The sequence below is a fragment of the Vanessa tameamea genome, chromosome 9 (assembly GCF_037043105.1).
Source record: "Vanessa tameamea isolate UH-Manoa-2023 chromosome 9, ilVanTame1 primary haplotype, whole genome shotgun sequence".
NCBI lineage: Eukaryota > Metazoa > Arthropoda > Insecta > Lepidoptera > Nymphalidae > Vanessa > Vanessa tameamea.
The window spans coordinates 11,557,663-11,572,558 of NC_087317.1; the positions used below are offsets into that span (position 1 = coordinate 11,557,663).

The window sequence follows — 14,896 nt, forward strand, 5'->3', positions numbered from 1 at the left end:
CATTATTCAGTAATCTATCAGATTTATTCTTACTAGCAGCTCTGCACTATCTATTATTTTTAGACCTTCGTGCTCTTCACGCAATTTTCAACGCAAATGAAACAATATAAATAACTGTAAATATTTAACTTATATAAATTAACCTGATCATATATTTGTATATGGCAAAAATCATTAATATCGTCAGTCATCAGATCATTTCAGTTTCATAAAATAATATAAATACATTTTATAATATTAAGCCGTTAATTTAAATCACACAAATAGAGAGCGTTATTTAATTTAAACACAACGTACATCACACGAAGCTTAAATCTTCATACACAGTGTTTCCAATGTTATAGGGAGTATGCACAATTTGCTGAGCAATAGAGATGGATCTAAAGCCATATTTCTTATTTGTAATTTCTGTTCTTATTATATTTTCAACAAACCAAATGTATTTAAGTTATATATATTTAAATAACATAATCATAAATATAAATATTTAAGTTGCATATTCCCTATACAATCCTTGACTTGTTTGATGCTAGTTAACATTTAGGCACCTCCAGACGTAGTGTAAACAGAAGCATTTATATAATATGTTCTTCTCTTCGTCGTTGAATTAGAAGTTAGCTGCAAATGAAAATCACTTTATAAGCGTGTGCTCAGACCGAAGTGCCGACGTGTCGGTCTATGTCGAGAGTGACGTCTTCTGGGCTCGCCAGATCCGCTCTTAAACGAACTCCTCGACCAGTCAGAGTCCATCTACAAGCGGCTCTTTCCGTCGTTGGGGATATCCTGTAACGTAGTAATGTTAGTGTAACTATACAAGATAATTATAAAATATTTTTTTTATTAATTTACTAATTACTCTATCTATATACAACTATATAGATAGTCTATATACAACTTTAACATTGAAGAACATAAATAAAAAGAAAAATTCTTGTTTTTTTCCGGCTAGTAAAGTTGAAATACTCGTCTCTACTAAAATATGCCTGTATTATACATGTAAACCTTCCTCTTGAATCAGTCGGTTTCTTGATGAATTCCGCATAAAAATCCGTTACGTATTTTAGAAGATCTAAGCTTACCGACGGGGGAAAGCGACTTTGCTTTATCTATACTATGTAAAGATTTATACCGTGTGACTTCCGGCAAAGTAGAATAGAACATCGAAACCAGTATTTAGCGCCTCATGAAGCAGTATCGTGTAGGTCACTGTAAACCAAGTAGCTAGTAAAGCCTCCCCGAGAAAGGTTGGCATCAGACAGGCGGCTGCGAATATGACTTAATTTTTTAATTTTTCTCCAAGCCAATCAGTGGTGGGGCAAACAAAATTCTATGTGGGCAGACCGTTTTAGCCATTCCGAGACCTTTAGTTACAACAACGCAAAAATATAACCTATTGTGAGTGCACTTAAAACTAAGGTACTTCACTAGAACCACATCACTCACTCTTTACACCGCCTCTGGGTCGAGTTAATAACAATGTGTCCATTTATTAACAATACATGACCGATGCATGATTCTTGTTGGTAGGGCATTGTGCATGCTCACCTCAAGAATTTTTAAATTCAGCTTTTTAAGTTCTAGCCTCTACGCACAAGAGACATGGAATTGTTTACATTTCTTACATTATCAGTCGTCTATGGCTGGCGATGATCCTTCATGATCACTGTTACATTTTCCCGGTTTGCTTTTCAGATCGAATAAAAACTAAATCAGATGTTGGATTTTATACAATTTCATATAAACATTCACAGATCTAAAAAACATTACGTTTGTTTGACTGTTTATTTTTGGATTAAAATAAATAAAAAAAATGTTTCTCTACCCGACAATGCTCACACAGGGGACAATGCTAACGATAGCAAACTGTTGTAACTGGTTATCTAACACGATTGGAGCTCGCGCGGTTGTTATTTTGTTTAATTCTTTCGAGAGATTTCGCCCGCGACCTTCATTCTCTCCGGAGACTAGCCGACTGCATGAATAATATGTAATAACATGGCACAACTCTGTTCCTTCAAATTGTTAGCTCAATGGGACGATGAGTCAACAAGACCGGAGCGAGATCTCTAAGATCTACCGCAGGAGCAACGGCTTTCAGACGAATCAGACGTGACTGTCAATTTTATGGCAGACGACCTTAAGAACTTGAATAGGGCCGCCGCGGGATCGCAGTCGGGCGAGCTGCGAGAACAAGGTTAGTGCAGGCAGGCACGGCACGCACCGGCAGAGCGCGGCGTCGGGCGTGCGCGCGGGCGGCTGCGCGCGCGCCGCGTCGTCGTCCGGCGAGTCGGAGCCGCTCGTCTCGCTCGTCGCTTCGCTGCCGCCGCCTCGGTACCTTTCGACGTCGTCTGATAACGATACGAAAACGTCGCGTTAGTAAAAAGTATTGTGATGAATTTAAATATGAGTACTGATTATATCTAATCATAAGTCAAAGTCAAAAATCTTTATTCAATATGGAAGTGTTACACTTACTTACTGATAGTTAAAAAACTACCACCGGTTCGGAAATTAACACCTCGGACCTGAGAAGAACCGGCGAAAGAAACTCAGCGGTTTTTTTATTAATTTCATTTTCGTGTGCTCAGTATGCGCGATAATCTGCTTTACCGATTGAGTATGACATATTGCGTCACAATATACACTATTTTGAACCCAGTTATCATACTATGTTAGTTTAATTTTATGTGCAGTTTTCTGTTTAATGCTTTAGTTTCAAAATGTACTAAGAGTTTACGACTTGATAAAGGAACGAATTTGAAAATTGACGAAGGTTTTCTCACTCTGTTTGTACAATAATAATAAACATATTTTGGGATCTTGGGAAAAACATATACATTGCCCCAAAAATGAGTTACTAACCCTGTGTAATCGGGTACTTGGAGTAAGAAGTTTACGCTTGTTCCCAGTGTTAATATGTATGTATATACATCACAATTACTGGAAAAAACATTTATGTTTTTGCTTACATACATAATATTATCAAAAACAAATTGAGAAGCGATTGTTATTATTTTAATTTCTTTAAATTTACATCTTAACGAATCTTTTGGGCCCAGGTTATAGATTGCACAGGTATATAGATTATCTGGTGACGAGTACTTGTAATTTGTATAAAAATAGAAATAATTCTTCTTGTAGTGTCATCACTTTTCATTTCAAACAGGTATTGCGTACACAAAGTTATAGTAAATATACTATGCATATATAACAATATAAATTAGGTTGCAAGTAAGGAATTGCACAACGAAGAATACACAATAATATGAATTACAAACACAGCTGTACCTCTGACGTCATCGCGGTCCGGCGTATCATCCAGACGTTTAAGTATTTCCATACAGAGTTCTGAATCCAGCGGCACGGGGTTATCGGATTCTCTGTAATGGAAGGATTATATTTAGAGAAAATAAAATTATTGACGTATTTCGGCTGCTAATGTAGTTTGAAATATAAGACATGTTTATTACGTTATTACATGTCTCAATTAAATTATTTTTACGCTGACTCTTATAATGTGATAGAATAGACAAGCGTGCTAGAAAATGAGTAGACCGACGGTAGGTGGTCACTACCGGCCACGGACAAAGGCACCGTTAGAAATATGAATCATTCGTAATATAGCAGTACCGGTTGTGCAGCACGAGCGCGACGGCGGGCGTGACGGGCAGCGGCGGCAGGTGCGCGGCGCGCGGGCTGAAGGCCGACACGTCCAGCGCGGGCGGCGGCACGCGCGGCGCCGGCGTGCCGCTCCACTCGCCCCACACGCCTGCCACGTCACACATACTACTTGGAACATCTCTCTAACAAGACATATAATATTGACAACAATTTATTTTGCAACAGTAGGATTTATTTTTATGAAATAGGTAGGTAGTCGGGTAAATGAGACACTCAATGTCGAGTGGCCACCACCGTCCATAGACGTAGATGCTGCGAGAAATATTAACCATTCCTTGTATTGCCAATGCGCCACCAACCTTGGGAACTATGTTATGTAATTCGTACTTGGGAGTTACACTGGCTCACTCATCAACACAACGCACACGCACAACAGTACTTAGTATTGCAGCAAAATACTTGATAAGTGGGTGGTATCTCCCCAGACGGGCTGGAGGAGCTATCGTGTATCTGTAAAGTGGTGGCGTACCGGGCGCGGGGCGCCAGTCGTCGCGCTCGGCGAGCACGTCGGGCGGCGCGGGGCTGCGCGCTGTGAGGTCCCGCCAGCGCGTCGCGCCCGCGCACACGCCCGTCTCCAGCGCCACACGCGCCTCGCTCTCCTCCAGCGCCACCAGCACCTCCGCGTCGAAAACCTGTGAACCGGTCTTATGTATTCATAAAATGTACCACTTCCCCAGGCGAATTTACAGAAAGAGATAAATACATTCTATAATTATATGATCTGAGATTAAAAAGTTCATAATTAGCGGCCACGAAGCCACTAGACGAGGAAAATATGAAGGGTTACAGCAGGGCAGACCTCGACGAGCGTGTTGGCGGCCAGCGCGTGCCAGTCGTTGGGCTCGAGGCCGCGCGCCGCCCACCACTCGTCCGCGCGCGCCGCCTCCCCCCACTGCCGCGACAGCTCGGCCGCGCTCGCGTGCACCGCTTTCTGCGACCCCACCCGAACATCCGTATATAATCACAGTTCGTACTTAGTAGTTCGTATTTAGTTATGATGATGAGTTTAGTATCTGGACATATTTCTGTTGTAAATAGATAATGTCGTTGTGCTTCGTCGCAAATATAGCTTATTTTGAAAAATATTCTTAAACTAGTTCGCGGTCGAATTACTCAATAGTTAAATAATAAGTATGAACCATATGTTATATACACGTAATATATATATTAACTATCCCTAGTTAATCATAATTTTTACATGAATGACGAATAAATCAACAAAAGGTTACTATTGTCAGTTTGGTTGTACTCATTAACACGTTACTGGCAAACCGGAACACTGGGGGGCACGTACCCGGAGGTCCTGAGGCAACATGCGCACGCGCGCGCGCGCCGCGTCCGTGAGCGGCAGCGCGAGGTCCCGCCGCCGCGCCGCCAGCTTCTCTCGCACCGACCACACCAGCTCGCCGCACTCCTTCTCCACTTGCTTGAACGACCCCGTCTGAGTGTATATATTACACCTTATATTCAAATATATCCTATTGCAATAGGCGAAAACACTATTAATATATATTAAACAAAATTACTACAACCTTAGCGATTTGGACGGAAAAAGGTCCAAAGCAGGCATCCACGAAATGCTCATAATCCCGCAGGGGCCGCTCGATAGCGATCTCGATGTCCGTCGCCCACGTGGCGAGGATGTCCAGTTCTGCGCGCGCACACACCGCCGCTAATGCCTGCGCCGCTCTAATAATTACAATGCAACTTAAAACCAAAATGGACTTACTGATTAATATATATGTATATAACGATAATAACGTAAAACACTCGCTGCACGAGTAAAACGTAGGGCCGGGACGCTACTTCAACTCTACTCGTACGTCCACGCTCACATGGGCGTACTATATACAAAGACGGAAACGCTTTAAAAAAATTAAATTTAAATAGAAATTTATTAACTAATTTCCATTTATTATAAACGAAAATAAAATTCAATATCGGTGATTTTTTTTTTTGGTTTATGGTTCAGTCTAGAAAAATGCCCCCGAAAACGAACGGTATGGCATTAATGAGCACGTGGCCAGCGAGTGTCTACCGGCGCCGCAGCGGAGTACGCACGTGATCTGGTAGGAGGCGTGCGAGTGCAGCGCGGGCCCGGCCACGCGGCGGCAGAAGCGCGAGTCGTGCGCGGGCACGCGCGCCGCGCGCACGATGAGCGCCCGCCACGCCACCGCCTCCCACGCGCCGCGCACCACCCACCAGCCCAGCCCGCCTGCGGACACACCACGCTCGGGTACTCCGCACGCTGCCGACCGCCCGCCGGGGTCGAGTCTCTAGTTCACTCACCGACGAGCAGAATGAGGGCGGCGAGGGGACAGAGGAAGATGGCGACCACGAACGCGATGATCGGCTGGAGCAGTCCCAGTATTCCGATTCGCCAGACGAGTACTTCAAATAAAACGAAGAGTCTGAAATATTCAAAAATATACATCAAAATTATCATTACTATTGGAATACTTCCGGTAGTCCGAGTATGGATATACGGTTGTCATATTACTTTACCTATTGAGCCTAGCGGGATCTGGACAGTCCAGGTCATAGAGCAGCGCGCAGCCGGCGTGAAGAGCCAGGGCCACTACCGGCAACCACAGCGGCACGCTGGCTGCTGCAATCAGTGACAGCGCGCTGGCCGCCAGCGCCAACAGCGGGAACGCCAGCAGCAGCGCCAAGGAGCCTAGTCCGCCGATTAGGCCGTAGTTCCATAACCTATTCGCTTGCCTACTGAGCCCTTTGCCAAGAAGTCCTAAATGAAGTTTCAAGCAATTTAGTTTTAAAAATGTATATAAAATATCGTTCCGTATATAGCTTAATTGAAAAAAAATTTATGGTAGAGCTTTGCACATCTAGGTAGGTACCTCCCCCTCATCAGATATTCTACGGCCAAGCAGCAATACTCAGTATTGTTTCTGGTTTTAAGGGTGAGTGAGTCAGGCAAAACGGACATAACAATTTAGTTCCCAAGGTCGTTAGAGTATTGGCGATATAAGTAATGGTAACTTCATACCTGTGTCGGGCTCAGTCTCGAATCGCGTCCGTTCCTTTGATACATGACGCCACAGCTTCAACAGCAGCGACCACATCGTTTGCTTCTCGCTGCTGCGTTTAGGAAACAGGGTACCGTTCACCTATAACAATGTTTTTTCATTATATATGATGATAATATTCTATGGTAAATTTTGGTCAAGATATAAATATATTCACTCACTCGGAGGCGTGATCACCAAAATAAATTATATAATAGATTTTATGGTGGGGCGCATCTCGACGATCTTTTTCCAAATATAGATCCTTTGGGTTATCAAATGAGCGTACGGTTTCACTCAGACTACCTGCGACTGCTCGAGGTCCGGAACGAAGGGCTTGACGCAGAGCAGTGTGCGCAGCGACACGCGCGAGCACCACGGCACCAGCACGCCCAGCAGGAACATCAGGTTCCACGACCACGACCACGTCCTGCAACACCACCGCGCGGTAAAGCCTCAGTAGCTCAACGGCCCTCTGGGCCTCTATCGTTTTGCTTTTCGAGGCACAAAATGGTAAAAATTACCAATGTCCATACTCCATACTCCGAGCTGTTACTGAGAATTTCTTGATAAAAAAACCCAATAAAATTTTAATTAGTCTGATTCAAGTTTGTATTTAGCAGCGAATTATTAGACTATCGAGGCAGTCAATATTACGGTACAAATTTCACCGCTTAGTTCTTAACAGACCATAAAATATTTTAAAGGGACCATACATATTTATTACGGATCATGATTAAAATATTAAAAGGCCCCAGAAAAATCTGCGACTTGAATCTGAAACGAAGTTATTATCAAAGGAGGGGGGGCTCACCTATGAGCGAAGTTGAGGATCCGCCAGGCGGGCCAGCGCGTGGTGCTGACGCGGACCTTCTCCAGGCTGAGGCTGAAGACGGGCTGCGAGGGGTCGGAGCGCGGCGTGACGATGTTGGTGGCGCGGCTGCTGATGACGGTGGGGATGCGCTCCGTGCGCCCGCGGAACTCGCGGAACACCTTCCAGTTGCGCGGCCGCCAGATGTACGTCGCCCACGAGAACTCGCGCGTCGGCGTCTTCGCCGCGCGGAGTTCCTGCGAGGTAACATTGTGACTTGAGCGATGCCATGTGCTATCTATATACTAAAACATACACGCGTACACGAACACGGTTGCCGGTATTTATTTGTCTTATATCTATATATAATAAGTCACCTGTGCTATAACTTAACCTGTTATCCTCACTTAGGGGTGGCTGGCCTAACACGGGCTAATGTTATAATCTAGCTGAGGCGGCCCGACTATTTAACCATTGCATGAGTTTTATCTCGTCTGTGCTAAATTAATAATTTTATTACTAAATCAAATAAGCAATATTTTTTAATTGAATATTATCGATTCGTTTTCTTTAGTTCAACAATAATCAGACCTTCATGAGCAGCGGCTCCCGGTCGCGCAGGAAGGCGAGGTCGCGCAGCAGGAAGTACCGGTGCTGCGACAGCTTGTGCGCCTGCATGGCGGCGGCGGCGTCCTCCATGGCGGCCCAGCGCAGCTCGCTGCGCAGCGCGTGCGCCGCGCGCGCCAGCTCCTCGCGGCGCCACGCGTCGGCGCGCGACAGCACGGGGCGCGCCGCGCGGATGCGCGCCTCCGCCGACGCCAGGCCGGCTTCTAGTTTCCGCCGGACGCCCTCCTCGGCTCTGCCGGATGTGTATTGTTCATTTAAAATGGCTCGTTAGAGCAGCATTCAGAGTTTTGGATGGATTCCCTTTAATAGAGCATGTGAGCGGTGTAGGGCCGAGAACCTCTCCTGTGATGATCGACGAGAAACGAAATATAATTTAATTACAAAGCACATATCTCATCAAACTTACTAGTTCGCGTTGGCGACCGACCTGTTCACGATGACGGCGGCCCGCAGCTGCGAGGCGAGCAGCTCGGGCACTGCGGGCCCCAGCGCTGCGAGCTGCTCACAGCTCAACACCGCATTGCACACACGCGAGACGTATTCTCGCATAGCAGCCGAGCTCACTTCCTAATCAAAACATAAAAAAAAACATTTAGGGTACCATACCCCAATTATGGACATTCCAATGATCTAATTCCGTTTAAGAATAATAATTATAACGATGTAAATATGAGTCTACCTCCTCTATATCCTTCATTGGCATCTTCTGACTCGCTAGAAGCGCAGCTCTTCTTTCACGAAAATGTAGAAACCAGCCACGAGACTCCCTGTCCAGAATCGTTTGAAGAGATGGTGCTGCCCTACGTAATAACTTTCGTCTAAATAGTCGAAGATCAACCTGCAATTATGTACGTTTTGAATCATTTAACATCTAAACGGACCTATCGAAATCATAGCAATGCTATTAATTATATTAATTAAGACTAAAATAATGAAAATTTACAAAAAAAAAAAAACTAATTATTTTATAAAATATCATCTATATAAAACATTGTATTCAATAATGATAACTTATACTATTTAATTAAAATACTTTTTTGTACTCAAAATAAAAAGAGATCACATTGTCTCGGTAAATTTAAGCGTTCAAACTTTTTGAATATAGAATATATAAATATTGAGTAAGTCGTGACAGAGATATTTTGCTATAGAGAACAGACTTAAAAATCAACTGTATTTAAACAAACTTATGAGCTTTTAACAAATAAGGATATTACATAATATACTAAATAAATAATCGCATTTCTTTAAATATTAATATTATGTCTTAATGTTTTCGTTATTCAAACTACAAATCTACCTGCGTCCTTTGAGGGGTGGTGTAGAGATACGGTACCCTGGGGGCATTGCGTGGGTCACCTCTCGCGTCTCTCATCTTGTTAGGTCGCATCTCCCGCGTCACCCACGCCGCTAAAGCTGCTATGTCTTCTTGATCTTCAGGCTATAGAGACATTTCTTTCATATGATTTCACATCGCTTTTCTTAAATATAATAAAAAAAAACTGACTAATGTCTGTATATTCGAAAAAGTTGGCAAATGTTTGGTCCGTTTTTTAAATTAAGAATTAAATTAATTAATTTTATTATTTATTTATATTTAAGTTTGCTTATCATATCATATAATGTATCTATAATCGAAGCTAATATAAATATATATAGCTATAAGCACATAACATATTTTATATCATTTTCTCACCTTACAAATAAGTTCGGCGACGAGATAACGCGAACGCTCCTCGCGTATTTTCTTTTCGAGGTCACGCGCTTCAAGAGACGGCATTCCAAAGATGATATCCATTAACCTGTACATTATATTGCACTTTAAAATAAAATCAAATCACAAACGTCAATCTTACTAACAAACCCTTACCTATGCAAACCTTCCATGAATGCCTTCGCCCCCGCGATCAGCGAGAGAGGTTCATCTCTTAACAATCTGTCCCTAGAAACTACTACGACGAGGGCGATGGCCCTCGCTACGTGACAATAGAGCTCTTCCCGTGCCCTCGCACTGCCTCGTTGGAGCCACCCAGCTACTCGCCATACGTGCGTCTGTCCAGGGAATTGTCGAGACGGCACCTCGAACTCCCTAAGAAAATATCATCTGTGTAATTTATTATATTCTGCAACAGCTTTATTAAATTTATTTCACTCAAAATAAAAATGAACACGTAATTTTGGTTAACTTAAACATTCAAGCTTAGAATATTTCTTTGAATCAGTTGTATTGTGTAATGTTTTGTCATAGAGAACGGACTTAAAAATCAATTGTATTTAAACAAACTTATCAGCGACTAACCTACTTTACCTAATTAGGTCACTATTTAGGTGAAGTGTAGTTAATATTTATCGTGTTGCCAAAAACTGTTCGTGGTAATACGCAATAAAATAGTCATTTTCGTAATTAATTAGGCTTAGGTACGACTAATTGGTATTCATGTCTCGATTGGGAAAATAGGGAGGGGGGGGGGGGGTGTTTGTTAATATTGTGAAGTCATTTGTTATTTTAACTAGAATGCGTTCTACCGTGATAAAAATGCAGAAAATAAATAAATACATTTAAAAAAGGAATACATATATCATTAAAAGCGTCTAAGGCAATGATGGTGGGTGGACATGCTATGAATATTTAACATTGGCGCCAATATTACCTATTTTTTTATTGACACGTCATTTTATATTGATCAATAACAAACATTGTTAATTGAAATTATTTTGCTATTTTTAAGCATTATTTTATATTCGTTAAAAATTTTTTTGGCTCAACAGGCCAGACCTTTTCTTGAGCGGCAATTAAAAAAAATGGATAATGTTAAATAATAGTACAGCTATTTAATAGTTAGCGCCAATGTTTTAATTAGAAACATAAACATTACATTAAGATCAGGGTAACGTACCCCCTTTCACGAATAGATTCCAATTGCTTTATATTTAGCATCTTCGGTATATACATTCTGTCCTTGTGCAAGCTTACGTATGAAAAAAAAAAGTATGGTAAATAATGTCTATGAAAGTTCTCCTAATTGAATGAAATCGAGGTAGTGTGGTCGTTTACATATAAAGCAAATAAAAAAATTATAAATATATGTTTTATATTTTTGTTGAGCATTTGAAGTCGAATGAGTGTGGATTTCGAGAATGTTTTTTTTTTGTATTAGTTAGAATATACTAATTCTGTAACGGTTATAGTTAAAAGGAAAAAGGAGAATGAAAGATAACAAATTTCTATTTAATTTTACGTTTATGATGGTTGAATTTTAACAACCTACAAATTATTTGCACAATATGAACAAAATATAATAACAGCATGTCTATATGAATATTTGCAAGGGGGTGTAAGTAAGGTGATATCATGATCACTATTAAAACGATGATCGCGCGATATATCAGCGATTATCACAATATTCATTAAATTGTATTTTCATTATTATTTTTTTACAGTTTTATCGTCTCGAGCAAATGTACGTATGCATTATGCATTCATGATATTTAAAGGGTGAATTATTTTCAATGAATATCAACTGGCCGGCAAGCTCAACGATCATATGATTGATAACTTTTTTATTATCATCACAATTGTACACCAATTACATCTTGTATGTGCGTTTTATATATGCTTATAACATTGAGATAAGGCCTTATTTTTACGAATAGAAACACCTAAATCTGAATCACCTAGCTACTACCAACGTATACTGAACGATCGAACATACCGTCCATTAGATTTTAAGTTAAATTGTCTCATATTTCAAGATTTTCAAGACATACTCGACTTCTATGTTTTATATAATATGCTAATTGCCAAATTAAAAACATTATAAACGTTATATTTATAAGTAAAACTGTTTTGGTTTACATGGAGATTGTAGACTAACATCTTCATAATATTTGATTTAAATGTGGTCAAACGAGAAGAGATGCGAAGATATCCTTCAGTCTTATAATAAGATAATATTTGCAATTAAACCTGTACAAAAACAATAATTATTATTTGGGTGTACGTTATTATCACTAGTTACCTAACTCCTCGGGAAAATTTACCTTATAACTCAATATATTCGTATATTATATATTATAAACGATGTACTAAAAATAGAATATAAACATTCTACATTCATGTAGTAAAAATCATTGCTCCACTTCAAAAATCTCGAGAAGTGTTATAGCACGGTAGCGACGAGGGATTGTCTATGACCACTTATGTTCACCCCAAAAGAAGCGCAATTAATATTAAATTTTCAGACAACCCAAGTGCAGATTAACACAATAAAATGTTGGTCAACAATTAACTTAGCAATTTTAAATGTACCGCTAAGTGAAAACGTTAATTGAAGTTAATGAGGCTGAAGGATCAAAAGCTTCGCGATGAAATGGGGGTTCTTTGTTTAATGAAAATGAATGCATAGTGATGCGCATAAACTCTCTTCATGTTTTTGATTTAAAAATGGAACATGTCTTTTGTTTTGGACGATTTTCAAAAGGAAAGGAGGCTGTTTAAGTTAGAGGATTCGCTTACATTGGATTATTGTAATGAGGTCAGAAAATCGAAATATCATTTTATAAAAATACACATTAATGTGCAATGAATTAGAATTATAAATACTATTTTAAAATAAGAAATTATGATACATTTTGAAGTAACAAAGATGAACTTTGCGAAAAATAATCGACTATTTATTCCATTCGAAAAAGTAGGTAATGTTCAGATTATTTACCTAAAGTCGTGGTAAAAGAAACGTCATTACACATAAAGCCGTGAAAAAGGCTGTATTTTACGTAAAAATTCACTCTGTAATTTAATTTCTACGCATTGTGACAGAACAGGCGTTACATTTATTTGAATAACATTTATTTTTTATTTAAATATTAAAGTAATATTTGTAATATTCAATAGAGTTTACCCTTTTTCTCGTATTGAGTGCAGCTGTTTCGGCGAGAGGGGGTGGGGTTCGATGCCCGCGTCAAGTGCAGCGGCCTCAAGTTCGTCGCATGGCGGCGCAATTATAATATCCGAGGGACGATTACCCGGACCCGCGAATCTTGACTGAGGAAGCACTATGACACGAGAAAAATTATACATAAAATTATATAAGATGCTTGTAGTTAAAGAAAATACAAAATAAATTTAAGACAAAGGAATAAGTTTAAACATCTTCAACAACTCCAGCAAAAATAGAAAACTGTTTTTGATATGAAATCAATAATGAAACAAGCAATTCGATCTGAACAGCTTATTCTATGAGGGCATCCATGTCATTGTCAGAGCTTCAATATTTATTTAGAATTACAAATTTATAAATTCAGTAACTTCTCGGTTCAGACGATTCTAACCTTATAAGTACAGGATACGGCAATATCAATGAACACTGTGATTTTTTTTAGTGAAATATATTTTTTCTCCAATTAGTACAATTTAAGTTAACAAGAAAGATTATTAATATGTATCAATTTGTTAGCAATGAGTAGAGTTAGGCAGTAGGTGAGCCTTTAATTTCCAATTTACACATGTAGTCATCATGAATAAATTTATTGAGTAAACAGACATTGGGTAATTGAAAATGGAATTGAAAATACTTTATCAAAGAGGCAAAAAATAAACAATATGCTTCACATTGGACACAAACAAACTCTCCAATGACAATAGAGAATTGTTTTTTATGGTTGTAGGATGTATCACAAAAACGGTTTATTTAATTTATAAAGGGAATATCTAATTAATTTTATAAGAATTAAGTTATCTTTTTGAGATAATAGGCTTTGAAGCATCTGATTAGTAGTGATTAAATTTAATGTTGGTATAATAAGCCTAGAAGTTTGACAATTTAAAATAATGCTTATTGAGAGGAGAGAATATTATTAGCATGAACAATTTTGTTTAGACATTTTTGCTGATTATATTATATCAACCACAGCTCTTGTTTTATTATTCTCTTTGAATTCAATTTATCAAAAACAATTGAATATGTAATAACATAACATATTAACAATTTTAAAAAATGTTAGTAATATATTCTTTAAGGAATAATCTCCAATCATTTTCCGCAAAGGAAGTGATGCACTTAGCCCAACAGTGGAACATTTACAGGCTAATATTAACAACATTCTTTACGAATAACACTATTCTTACCAATAGGAAATGTTTTCCAATGATAAAGGAAGTCTTCAGCGACTTGCTTGATGTTATTAACAAGTTGCTCGACCTCTGGAGGAGCTCCCACCAGCTGCACATCGAAGCGCAGCGGCTCACGTTCAGGCGCCGGCACTTCGAGCACCAAGGAGTTGGGACGAGATACACGTTCGCCCTCTCCAGACATCGTAAACAACACTTTAACCCCTTCAACTGGTCAGCTTTACTAATCACATAATGATCGCAGTGGGCACTATGGGCGGAGATATCACTTGACACCGACCACTTATTGTTTTATTATTTAAATTCATTTGACCAATTTGACAAAACTATCACAGAAAAAACGAGAACGCTTCAAGCCATATAATTTTGTGTCAAAGAATGTAGTTCGGAAACATTAGGTTAAATATACAGTTATAGAGACATAAAAAAATTATAAGAAAGAAAAATTATATTTTTAACTCTACTGAATCGTTCAGCTATAACTTGACTTTACTTTCATTTCATTATCATTACTTGACAAATGTTTTTGTCACACAGACTACTTAAAGCTTTTTGTCAGTCAGTCGTCAGATCGAAAAAGAAGTATAAAACAAAGTCTATTACACACTTGTACATTTCTCA

At 39.5% G+C, this 14,896-nt stretch overlaps 1 protein-coding gene across 1 annotated transcript; it reads right to left on the bottom strand.

Annotated features, from left to right (window-relative positions):
- Positions 1-498: 498 nt before the first annotated feature.
- LOC113396993 (uncharacterized) lies at positions 499-14,806 on the bottom strand. Its single transcript, XM_026635115.2, has 22 exons — positions 14,273-14,806; positions 13,047-13,200; positions 10,016-10,234; positions 9,842-9,947; positions 9,446-9,586; positions 8,825-8,983; positions 8,573-8,712; positions 8,110-8,377; positions 7,522-7,775; positions 7,014-7,137; positions 6,689-6,809; positions 6,187-6,427; positions 5,971-6,092; positions 5,743-5,896; positions 5,214-5,370; positions 4,976-5,122; positions 4,481-4,612; positions 4,151-4,313; positions 3,631-3,769; positions 3,289-3,380; positions 2,222-2,348; positions 499-783 (listed from the first exon to the last, which is right to left on the bottom strand). Exons 1-22 carry the CDS (start codon positions 14,457-14,459, stop codon positions 651-653), a joined length of 3,480 nt encoding a protein of 1,159 aa, XP_026490900.2. The 5' UTR covers positions 14,460-14,806; the 3' UTR covers positions 499-650.
- Positions 14,807-14,896: the final 90 nt, after the last annotated feature.

What these genes read in the sequence shown, in the direction of transcription:
- LOC113396993 (XM_026635115.2), bottom strand. Translation starts at nt 14,459, where the DNA reads ATGTCTGGAGAGGGCGAACGTGTATCTCGTCCCAACTCCTTGGTGCTC. An exon ending in CGGACCTCGAGCAGTCGCAG is followed by an intron (nt 6,810 to 7,013) that starts GTAGTCTGAGTG and finishes ACATTGTTATAG; the next exon opens with GTGAACGGTACCCTGTTTCC. An exon ending in GATCCCGCTAGGCTCAATAG is followed by an intron (nt 6,093 to 6,186) that starts GTAAAGTAATAT and finishes TGAATATTTCAG; the next exon opens with ACTCTTCGTTTTATTTGAAG.